The sequence below is a fragment of the Rhinatrema bivittatum genome, chromosome 2, assembly GCF_901001135.1.
Source record: "Rhinatrema bivittatum chromosome 2, aRhiBiv1.1, whole genome shotgun sequence".
In the NCBI taxonomy this organism is placed as follows: domain Eukaryota; kingdom Metazoa; phylum Chordata; class Amphibia; order Gymnophiona; family Rhinatrematidae; genus Rhinatrema; species Rhinatrema bivittatum.
Genome location: NC_042616.1, coordinates 789787691 through 789800132, shown reverse-complemented (window position 1 = coordinate 789800132; position 12442 = coordinate 789787691). Strand labels below are relative to the sequence as shown.

Sequence of the window (12442 nt, the reverse complement as noted above, 5' to 3'; positions counted from 1 at the left end):
TAGGTACAGCTGCAGTTTATCAAATGGGCCTCATTCATCTGAGCTGGAATTTGGAATCATAATACATGGAAATGTTTCTTTAAAAAGGATAATGAGAGGTTAGGAATGGAAATCAATGGAGAACAAAACCAAGGTGGAAGATCCTTACTAAAGAGGTGTAGAGGAGTAGAAACAATTGGATCTTGAAAGGTTCAGGTTGTATATTTTGCCTGCAGATGTTCATCAGCAGAGTTCCTTCTATCCTATCAACACTAAATACTAGTAATAATACTCCATGACTCTCTCCACTAGAGGTTACTGGGGCAGTTGTTTTGACCAAAGGGAGACCTCGTCTACAATGAAGCTTGAAGCCTTCCACGAAAAATAGAGAAGCCCAGAAAGTGTAATCTCATAGTGGTTTCGGCACAAGCTAGGGGCAAAATGCCAAACACATTTGCCCACACTCCAGTCACCCTACTCAGCACCTCAGCCCAAACATACGTCATATTCAGGCCTGACAACTTCCAGAGGTGAGGAAACGGCGCACGCGTATTTGTGTGAACAGGTGTCCATGTACAGAAGAGAGGGCATTGATGATTCATCTAGAGAGGCTTTTCCTTCGGCACCTCAAGTATCATTCTTCAAGCTGGGGTGAATCGTTTCACTTTTTTGACATACTTATCACTTCTATAGCGCTACTTCACATACTCGGTGCTGTCCAAAACCACAAAAGAGAAAGTCCCTGTGCAGAGAAACGTACGATCTAATCAGGACAAACATACAAGGAAAAAGAATATTATTAAAATCAATAAGGCTGTGAGCAGAGTAATCAGAGGTTAAGATTTAAAAGCAGCTTCAAAAAGGTGAGATTTTAGACTGGATTTGAATAAGAACATAAGAAATTGCCATGCTGGGTCAGACCAAGGGTCCATCAAGCCCAGCATCCTGTTTCCAACAGAGGCCAATCCAAGTCACAAATACCTGGCCAGTACCCAAACACTAGTAAGTAGATCCCATGCTACTGATGCCAGTAATAGCAGAGGCCATTCTCTAAGCAACTAGATTAATAGCAGTTAATGGACTTCTCCTCCAAGAATTTATCTAAACCTTTTTTAAACCCAGCTACAGTAATTGCACTAACCATATCCTCTGGCAACAAATTCCAGAGCTTAATTGTGCATTGAGTGAAAAAGAATTTTCTCTCATTAGTTTTAAATGTGCTACTTGCTAACTTCATTGAGTGCCCCCTAGTCCTTCTATTATCCAAAAGAGTAAATAACTGATTCACATTTACCTGTTCTAGACCTCTCATGATTTAAAAGTCCTCTATCATATCCCCCCTCAGCCTCCTAGATGAACAGCCTTAACCTCTTTAGCCTCATAAAGGCCAGAGAGGGAGCATGATGCACGAAGTCAGGAAGTCTGTTCCAAATATAGGATGCAGCACCATTTGCATCTATTTTTTTTTAATTTTCTGTTTCTATTTCCTCTCCCAACAGGGACCCAAAGTAGTTTACAGTAAAAAACATTAGCATAATACATCAATAAAACATACTAAAATACTTAAACATTTGCATAATAAACAAATGCAAAATCATCCCTCATACTGCTGGTAATATCTCTCACTCTAAGGCTATGAAAAGCAGTATTTACATACATAACTATAATAAAGAAGAAAGTTGCCCCAAGCCTGCATAGCCGGTATGCAAATTGAGTTCCGCCCCCTCTCTCCCTGTACTCTTTAGCTCCACCCCACTCTCTCACTGGGAATTTGCCCCTCTCTCTCCCTGTACTTTTCAATTCTGCCCTACATCCTGTATGGTCCAATTCACTCTCTATCACCACATATAGAAATTGAGTTCCACCCCTCTCTCTCTCTCTCTCTCTGAATAGTTAATCCACTCTCTACTACCACTCATCTCAATTTCTCATTTCATAGACATCACAGTATTTCCCTAACCTTGGGCATTTACTTCTAGTTTCTTTACAGTATCGTATTTCTGATTTTGAGATTCTTATTGAATCTTAACCTTTAAATTAAATTAATTTGACTATGTTTATCCTAATATTTTCACACTTGCATTTCTGGTATTGTAACATTTGCTGATTTTGATTTATTTATTGTTCTCTGCTTTGAGCATCGCTCTTCTTCAAATAGGTGGGATAGAAATGTACTTAAATAAATAAATAAATAGAACTGGGGTGAATCAAACACAATGGTGTGGGCATGCAGATGAGACACACTATAGGATCCCCAGCAATGCCATTTCCTTTCATTTATCAAGACCAAAGGAGGATACAGAGGATCATTTTTCAAACAGCCAACATAACAATAAAATCTGAGTTATCCGCACAGGTTTTACCATGGATTTCCAAAGGAAATTTATGGGTGTAAATTTGTTTTGAAAATATTCAGGTATCTTGCCTCTTCTGCTCGCCCTCCTTCTCTTACATAAAGTTACACCACCGCTTCAAAGGAGTGCACTTACATGCATTCCTTTTAAAATCTGAAAGTATGCACGTGCCGACTCTGCCCAACTCCGCCCCTCAGAACGTCTGTCCTCACTGCACATAAACATACATGCAAAACCAGGTTATACGTGCACTTTTACATGCCCTGAGCTGGGTCAGGTTTAGAACAGCTATTTACATGCATAAAACTTCTTAAAACCAAAAATGGCTTTAAAATTGCCCATAGATAAAATGCTAGGCATCTGTATTTGTTTGAAACGAATGCAAAAAAATATGACGAACATTTTAAGTTCACGCTGAGCAATGTTACTTCAGCGCCGGTCAGGAGGGCCATTGCTGCCATTTTTAGTTTCTATGGCGACGTGGCAGGAGTGAGTGGGGATCATTCTTGCCCTTTAAAAGGCACCGGGATCTCATGGAATAGGAAAGTCGGGACCAGGAAGGTCCTTAGACCCCAGTGATTATGCAAGAGGAAGGATGGAAGGTCAGAAGGGCCAGGGGAGGTCCCAGCTGGGATCGACTGAACCCACCCATGTAGGCTGAGGCCTCACAAGCATTTTGACCTGACCAAGGAAGGTTTGAGGGGCCCACTGGGCCTGTCCTAGGCTCTATGGCTTGTAAAAAGACAAGAAGGGTTCGGAGGACCTCAAGGAGGCCTATTTCAATTATCTTTTTTTTTTTTTGCGGGGGGGGAGGGGGTAATGGTTTGGAAAATGAACCAAAACAAATGTTTAATGAATTGAAAAAAGAAAAATAGCCCCTGAAATGACAAAACAAAAATCTTGTGCCTGTAAAATATGTAATCATGCAGAAATATGCAAACTGAAACTAGGGTGAAACATAGAATATGACTACAAATAAGGATCAGAAAACCCACCTAGTCTGTCTAATTTCCTTTCTGTTTCAATACAATAAACCATATCTGATCTATGACTTTCCTTTCACTTCTTTGCAACTAAGGATCCTCTGTCCTTAGCCCATGCGGTCATGATGTTTTGCCTTCACCATCTGAACTGGGAAGCCGCTGCATGCATGCACCATCCTTTCAGGGAAGAAATATTTCCTTACGTTATACCCAAGTCCATCCACTTTGAGGTTCAACTCGTTCAAGAATTTCCTTTCCACTCCAAAAAAAAAAAAGAAGTGTTTGCTAGTAGGGCATGTGGTGCATTCTTAATCTAATTATTGGCTTTTTTTTTTTCCAGACATGTATTCCCCCAAGGCCTGCCCGATGAATATGCCTTTGTGGCTACGTTTCGATTTCGGAAAGCTTCAAGAAGAGAAGACTGGTACATTTGGCAGATTATTGACAAGTATGGCATACCACAGGTAGGTATTTTTTCAAGCTGTTTGCTAGTTTGTCTTTTATATATGTGCTGCACTTGAGTGACTCTTGCTGTTTCCTTACGGTGGGCTTTATATAGTTACAATAATGAAATGGTACGAAGGTGAGCTATGAGGATGGGTCCATGCATGTTTGAGCATATCGAACACATTGTTTTCTCTGAACTCATTTACCATTACTGCATGATTATCTTCAACGCAGTTGAAGCTGTGGAAGCAGACTTGATGTGCTGAAGGGGTAAGTGGGTGAACGAGAAGCAGAAAATGTTTCCATGGAGCACAGATCTTAACAGATGGCAGAATGTGGCTTTACTACAGTGATGTGATTTCACTTCTGTAGAAGAATATATATATAAAAAAAAATTTTAGATTGTTGTTGTTTTTTACAAATACAAATAGCGTATAGTGTAGGGCTGGCCTGGTGACTCAGTGGCAGTGCTGTGAGCTGCCATATAGGAACATGGCTTCTGTTCTTCAGGCCAGCTGGGGATGGGCGTGCTGTGGGAGCAGTATCCCCAGCTGCCTGCAACAGGGGCAAGGAGAGTCTCTCGGCCATTGCACCACAGTGACATCTAGTGGCCAGACACAAAGTGCATGCATATCAGGTCCCAAAAGGACTCGAGGTGTATGGCACCCTGGCCAAAATGTGTTGCTGTAATGGCGGATCTAGATTGGGAATGGAAAAAGGGTTGAAAATGGTGAATAAAACCGGGGAGTTGCAAATGAAGGCTCATAGCAGAGAAATGTAAAAGCTAATTCCAATTGAGCTAGAAGCCCAAGCAAGCAGGAGAAAACAGCACTACATGGCCTTCTAGCAAGCATTTTCTCAGCAATAAAAATTAATGTACAATGTTTCTGTCTTCTGACAGAGGGAAAAGTTATTTGGATGTCTTAGTAGTAAAGGACAAAATCTGATCCCAAACTCAATGACAGAAACATTATTTTATGCTTGAGGTTTCCATTCTAAAGATGTCTAAAATAAGCTTAGAAATAATGGTCAACAGGGCTGGCCTAGTGGCTCAGTGACAGGACTATTCTCGGCCATGCAATGAGGCCTGAGTTCAGCGTCCCCCAGCCTCGGGCAGCCGGGGCTGGGGGATGCTGCAGAGGCAACATTCACAGGTGCCAGAGGGAAAAAAAAGCTTCTGCCATTGTGCAACAGTGACACCTAGAGGACAGGTTCAGGGATTGCGCTTGCAAGCCTCAGACAGAACAGAACGCGACCCGTGACTGAAGTAAGTGAGGGAGGGGGAATCTAAAGGAGGGGTGAAATAAAACCAGGTAGTGGCAAGCAAAAGCTCACAGTGCTGGGTTGGAAGCGAGGAGGACCTAACTCAATAATAAGAATAAAAAGGAAACGAGCTGCAAGCGATACATTTTCATTGGGTTAATTTAAGACATTTGTGATTTTCTCCCTTCAGCAAGTCATTGCAAAATGAGTAAAGCATGGCTCTCGAAAGCCAGTCACAAATGTATTAGGTTAGCCTAGAAAAGATTATCGCTTCTAACATGTTTATGGACCTTTATTTATATGCATCCAAGCGGACTAACATGGCAAACCACATCACTTTACCAAAGCAAAATGCGGTCCTGAAATAGAAGTGCTGTGACTGAGATTTTTCACAAAAAAACAACACAGGAATCTTTTCGGAAAAGCATCCAGAGAGAGTGACGTGAGAAAAAGGACAACAGTATACAAGATGCAGATGATAGACATACCGATGTATTCAAGGTGACGAGACATGCACATAACAAACCCAATAATGTAATATTTGAGAAGCATGCTTCGTGCTCCCAGAAGTTTTCTTTATAAAACCTCAGCAACACAAGAGCTTATGTACCCCGGCCTGCTGTCCATCAGTGTGACATGGCCTGACCCTCGCTTGTCGCTGGGGTTTGTCCTCGCGCTTTTCCTCCAGTCCTCGGCCTCTCATGATCAGAGGTAAAGGAAAGAGGAGGCACCGATGCCGATAAAAGGGCCGACCTATGGCACTGATGCATCGCTGTCTGAGATCTTCGGGGCTCTTAAGCTGATATGTTGTAATCCTTTTATTTTTACAGCGAGTCCGGACATTTCACCCTTGAAAATGGGAGTTTTAGGCTAAGGCTAGTACCTTTATCTCAAAGAAAACCTGTGCCTACAGAGGGAACAGATGTTACTACATTTTCCACTTCCCTTATGCCAATCTACCATCTGCGTGTTGGGGGACACATCTCAGCAAGGGATAGTACCCACAACCTTCCATCCTAGAGGCAGTAGCTCAGTCAGTCAGACAAAAGGAGACCCCCCACTCCTGTTGGTTAGGCCCTAGCAGCTATGTCAGTTTTTATCAGATGTAATTATAGCTCATGATTTCAGGGCATTCACACTACTGTGTCCCCTCACTCTTACAGGAGCTGACCCCCCATCCCTATCTTACTGATTTCATGGGCCATGTTGATATTCTGCCAACAGAGCGTTCTTATTAACGGGATAAATAGCTCGGCTGACTGTTGCCCTCCTCTGCTCAGTTAAAAGTAGATGCGATCTTCCACACGTAGGTACCTGCTCTTAGTCAGTCTGCAAGGAGGTGTTCCCAGAGGTGTGTCAAGGTTCGGGGGAGGAAAATATCCTGCGCGCAGGACATTTTAACAAATAGATGCACTATGTCCCTCTCTCTCAGCCACCTGCCCCAAAGAGCAGCAGAAAAGTATGCAGCGGCTTTCAAAGCATGTACTTTACACTAATTTCTTTCTCTTTGAAAATTTGCATCAAGCACACACCCTGAAAGCACCCGTGTAATTGCGAGTACGTGGGACAGTTGAAAATTGCCCCTAAAAGTGTTACTAGCCATGCCATAACTGCTTTATCAGATGGGAACTCACCAAATGATGTTAACTTGTGCATGGTTTGTCCTTCAGGTCTCAATCAGACTGGATGGAGAAAACAAAGCGGTAGAGTACAGCGCTATTGGTGTGACGAAGGACGCTGTGAGAGCAGTCTTCAGGAGCGCACGCGTTGGGGAGCTCTTCGACCGGAACTGGCACAAGATCGCCCTCAGAGTGCAGGCCAGGACCGTCTCGCTGTACATCGACTGCAAACTGGTGCAGACCTTGCCCATCGAAGAGCGAGAAAACATCGACATCCAGGGAAAGACCGTCATCGGCAAGCGCCTCTATGACAGCGTACCTATTGACGTAAGTGCCGGGATTTCACAGGAACTTCCCAAGGCGCCAGCAAATCACTGGGGAGCGAACGGAAAAGCTAAGGTCCTGGCTTTCTACTTTACCACAGGGGGGGGGGGGGCAAGATTTCGCTGCCATTTCCAAGGTCAAAAAGCGTATTACCAGCGGGAATTGGCCAGCTCAACATTTCCCAGGCAGTATGTGGGTCAAAGTATGTGCAAAGTTCCCCGATGCGCCCAATTTTACCTGCACTGGCGTGGAGGTGTTCCTGTGTCATGGGAGAAAGCCACGGGCATTGTTTTTAGCTGGAAAAAGTACCCATAGGAAAAGGAGGTTTAAATGGCTGTGGATACTTTTTCCCTTGGTATTTTTAAAACGGAAAGTACGCACGTACTTTCACTTCGAAAACCACAGCGCAGTTAAAAAGGGCCCCCAAGTTTTGCAGCAATGCGGGCAGTCAGAAAAATGACCTCCCCCCCCCCCCCCCCCCCCCCCCCCGGAGCCTACAAATTCTGAACTCTATCGCTTTTGCTATTCTGAAAAAAAGCTCAGACTCGGTATCAAAGGGTTAAAGGGATATTTCACATTAAAGTGCTTCTTTCCACCAATTCAGTGCTTGAAAGCTTTAGAAAGAGATTAGGACACCACACAAGGACTGTACAGCCCAATTTACCTCCTGGGGCATTGCCATTGGCCACAGTTGGTATCAGGTTTTCCCTTCACTTCTTTACAATTGAGAATCCTCTGTGCTTATCCCATGCTTTTTACATTTTTTTTCCGTGTAACCCCCTCTTGGGTTGAGTCACACGGTCCCAGGGCCAAGCTCACCGACCTGGCCCTCACCATTTACTCTGCTGTAGCCAGCCACCTGGAAGCCAGGGTCCATCTGGCAGGGAGGAGGTCAAGCCTCTGCAGCCCTGGGCTCTTGGAGACCTGATCCAGCCTCTTCCTCCACTCAACCGCTCTTCACAGTACTCACACGTAGATCTCAGCGGGTTTCAGCGGGCTGGTTGCCGGGTTGGAAGAAGGCAGGCAGAGACTTGACGTGGTGTTCAAACAAAAATATTTTACAGCAACTTAAAAAAAAACCAAAAATAGAATCCAGGCCAAAATAGCAAAAATCCTCATCAATAAAAGAAGAATGATAACTCCAAGAGCTACAGTCTCTCTAACCATGTTCGGCCTCTGAATCAGTGACCAAAGTCCAAAATGCCTTCCCATAGGAAAGAAAAACTCTCTTCTACACTAAATAGGCAGGGAGATGGTGGTGGGAAAAATATCTCCCTGCTTCTCAAGGAATCAAAAAGCTCTTACAACAGTTCTCACTCCCGGGACACCACACACCCCACTTTGATTGAGCAGAGGGCGATGCAGTACCCCTGACCCTGATGACTCTGCTTTAATTGGGCACAGAACGCAGATTAGATTGTAAACTCTAGAGAGAAAGGACCGTCTATTACGTGTTTGTACAGCCCTGTGTACATCAAGGAGCGCTACAGAAATGTTAATTAGCGGTAGTAATAGGAATCAAAATCCATTCCCCTCAGACAGGGGGTGCTTGTCCTTCTGAGATGGGAGCTGGTCGCAAATAGAGCCAGCTCTCTTAAAATCAAATCTCTTCTCTGTCCTTCTCCTCTTCCACAAAGCAGAACCCTTTAGGTCTGTGAAGGCTCTAGCATGGCTTTGTCCTGGGTTTTAACCCTTGCTTAATGGTTTCTTCAAATAGTTCTTCCAGTTTGATGTCTGATGCCATCACTTTGAGAGATTTACTGTAATCTTTCAGGCGCTTCATAAGTGAACCTAAACGAATAGATGATCCCACGGGTGCAGGCTGTGGGGCCTACAAGGATCCACCACAAACTCCACCTCCCTCCAAAACAGAATCTCTCTCTCCAACCATGGAAAACCTCCAACCACGCCTGCTCAACCCAATTTATACAGGGAAGCACTGAGCAATCCCAAAACAAGGAAGGCCCTAGTCCTGGGGAGAACCTGAAAATGCCAAAATCTCCCAACAGATGGAAAAAGGGAAAATGTTTGGCACCGTTACATTAGTTTGTTGCTGTTTTTGCCTCCACCACGTCCCAGGGAAGGCCATTCCATATATCCAGCACCCTTTTCTGTGATATTTTCAGAGTTTACTCCCTTAGATCCTTACAACGTCCTTTTCTTTTTATAAGTTATTAATGTGCATCTTGGTGTTGTTCTGCAATAACAGACTAGCCAGTGAAAACTGAAAGATCCACAGGTCTTGTGTCATCGCAAATTGGCTTCCTGCTTCCTCCTTTCCTGATAGGAGAGTGCTAGGGAGAAACAGGAAGCTGATGCAGGATCCTCTGAGCTAGTGCTGTCCCTGGCTGTGACCGATAACTGACCCAAGCCCCGCAGACCATTTCGCTGCCCACTCACCAAACTTTTCAATGGATTTTGTAAGTTAACTGTGTAGTCGTGCGCTGCACAATTAGAAAGGGGGCAGCTTTGTGAGGGATTCGCTTTGGCAAAACGGGTGTCTACCGGTCAAGAAGGCGCCTTTGAACATTATAGGGAAAAACTTTTCATGTGGCACCAAAAAAAAAAAAAAAAAGCACAAAATGCAATTATTTTTTTTTTATAGCTTTCCAGTCCTCCTGTACTGCTTTGCTTCATGGTTGGTTGGTAGAAAATTCTGTCATTCCCGAAGTTCGCCCTTTACCAGCTAACTCTTGCCTTTGTTTTCCAGTTTGATCTTCAGCGGATTGTGATCTACTGTGATTCCCGGCATGCCGAGCTGGAAACCTGCTGTGACATCTCCAACGGGCCCGTAAGAAAGCTTTCATTGCCTCTTCTTTTTGCCCCCTCGCCCAAATCTGAAGAAGGGCCTCTGGTCCTCAAACTTGCATGCCTCGATAAATGTGTTCCTGGGTGTCGCCAGCCTCGGTGTGATTTTTGTGGCTTCTCCTTGCCCGCCCACTTCCGATTTGTCCCTCTGCTCTTCACTTCTCCCCAGCTGTTTCTGAACAGGGAAAAATCATGTACGATTGCCAGTATTTTTCTCTGTTTTCTCCACTTTTTTTATACTGACTTCTTTGGCCAAAAAAGGCAGGAGGTGATTCCAATGATCTGCTTTACTGGGCGACTCCTAGGTGTAAAATTAAGGACCACAGACAGAGACCCTGAGGCGGCCCCCAAACTCGCAAATGCTAACAGCGCTTTCAATGTACAGATTTTACCGCAAAACCCATCCTAATGAAGTAACGTGATCCACATTCAGGAGGATCCTCATGACCCATTTGCAAGGAGATAAAGTGCTTTGCAAGAATATTAATTGCACCTTATGAGGGATACGCTAAGGTTTTTTGCAATAAAGTCCTTGGGTTAAGCATGTGTGTACTTTGCCATTTAGGCTTTGTCGCATGTCATGTAACATCGTCCCATTAGTATGCGTGACGAACGCACATTTACCTGCAACCGCAAGCAAGTTAAGCACATTCTGTGGGACCATTGTACTAAAGTGCAATTAGCATTATTTTCCTGGGAAAGTTTGTAATATTTACTTATTAAACCGCTGCAAAATTAAACTGTCGACAGAAGGCAATGTTATGTACTCAGCTGCAATTTAGGGAAAAAAAATGTAGTGAAACTCTTGGATGAAAAGGAGTGAACTGATGCCCAAGAAAAGAAAAAAAATTACCAAATTACAAAGAAATAAGTTATTAAAAAAATTAAAAAAGCATGTCCCCTTCAGCCTTCTGGTACAACAGATGCAGGTTTCCCTGAACAAAGCATGAAAAGCACACAGCAGAATGGGGGAAGTCAAGAATTTACTCGTGCCAGGCTCAGCTCTTAGCGGCTTTTTTTTTCCCCCCTCTTGTGTTTGTGTTCTTTGCAGTGCCAGGTGACCACCGTCACTGAAGCTCCACCCCCTGCGATCCCAACCACCCCCGGCAGTGAACAAGTTGGGACCGAGAGCTCCGTCAGCTGCGCCGCCTGTGCCCATGGAGAAAAGGTGCTTTCTCTAATTTTGGAGTATACAGAAAGAAAGGTCAACAAGGGAGCTATAGGCAGGGGTGGCCAACCCCAAGATGTATGCAAACCCATTTCCTGCATATATCATCGTGGTTGTCCTGAAAACCTGGCCTGTTTGTGGCCCTCGAGGACCAGGGCCATCTCTGCTACAGGTGGGCTAAATATAGGATAAAGTAGCTCGGTCAGGCATATCATTTCCTCTTACATTTCTAAAAAAAGACTCTCTGTAGTATTTGTGATATCTTCAGGCTCCCTGCCGTTAAGGGCAGGACTATTCCAGTACTTCTCCTTTCTTCTTCCAACAAACCTGTTGTTTGGTGGGGTTTAAGATTAGTTAGCGATAGCAGATCAAAAGAACAAGAATGCACGGATTTATGCCAGCTCAGTTTCTTTTCCTGCCACCTTGCTTCGGGCGCTGGACAGGCCAGCCTGTCCTCCCAAAGGAACTGGGAGCGTGCACGGTGAAAATCTTTGCATCGGGGTTGATTATGGATAAGGAGGGGGCAAACTGCAGCAGGATTCGCGAGAGCTCAGCCAGCGGCAGCCGGCGGGTGGCTCTCCAGCGTAGGCACCTCACGTCGGGTCAGTTGAAGAGGCTGAACAGGCCTCACTGTGGATCTGTCTGAAAAGGATGACACATAGCAGATAAGGTGAAGCAATACAGGGAGGCCCTGCAAGCAGCCATGGTGGGATGCTGTGTCCCGGGGGGGGGGGGGGGGGGGGAGGGGAGATTCAGGTTGGAGTCTCTACTGCTTTTACACTGCTGAGTTGGGTTTTCTTTGCATTTGAAAGACAGATTTTGAATAGTATGCCTACTGGAGTATGATTTATTAATTCTTTAAGTGTCATTTCTAGAACACCACAAGCAGCGCGTGACTTCTTAGACTTTTTTTCAGCTGGAACAAGATTGATAAAAGAAGTGGCAGTTCGTCCGTGACTCAACACGTGTTATTTTACTCTGCAAAAAAAAAGAAAACATGTAAAGAGGGTTATGATTATAGAGTACCAGCATAACAATAGAAAGTTGTGTTCCAAATGTAGCGGACCACGTATGTGAATGCCCTCTGATATAAAACAAGGACAACGAGCTTGAGAGGGAGCCTGCAATGGTATCATTTTTGCCAGACCTCCTTTCTGACTGATTCACGGTATAGCATAAAAATTGGGTTTTTTTGTTTTTTAGGCGGATTCCTCGGGTTATTCTCAATTGGCGTTAGGCTTTTCACTTCTTCTGTTGCATTCACGGATTTGTGGTTCTAATTTTCCCATTGATTCCCCTATGAAAACCAGAATGAAAGATCCTTTCGTGCAAGGGGTCAGAGCCAGGGCTGGATCAGCCGGTCAGGTGGACATGGAGTGGGCTGGGAGCCCTGGTAGCCCTGCGACCCGTTACGCCGAGAAGCATCTTGTTTTTTGCCACGCCAAATTTCTCGCTGATTATCTGGCTACGAGTAGCCAGAGAACAAAAGCCTAAATG

At 44.5% G+C, this 12442-nt stretch overlaps 1 protein-coding gene across 1 annotated transcript in view; it reads left to right on the top strand.

Annotated features, from left to right (window-relative positions):
- Window positions 1-12442, top strand: part of COL22A1 (collagen type XXII alpha 1 chain) — a 791008-nt gene that overhangs the window by 313352 nt on the left and 465214 nt on the right. Inside the window, exons 6-9 of the mRNA XM_029592071.1 lie at window positions 3657-3780; window positions 6697-6972; window positions 9680-9760; window positions 10829-10945. Of these exons, the coding sequence (XP_029447931.1) occupies window positions 3657-3780; window positions 6697-6972; window positions 9680-9760; window positions 10829-10945 (598 nt within the window). The remainder of the gene's footprint in view (window positions 1-3656; window positions 3781-6696; window positions 6973-9679; window positions 9761-10828; window positions 10946-12442) is intronic.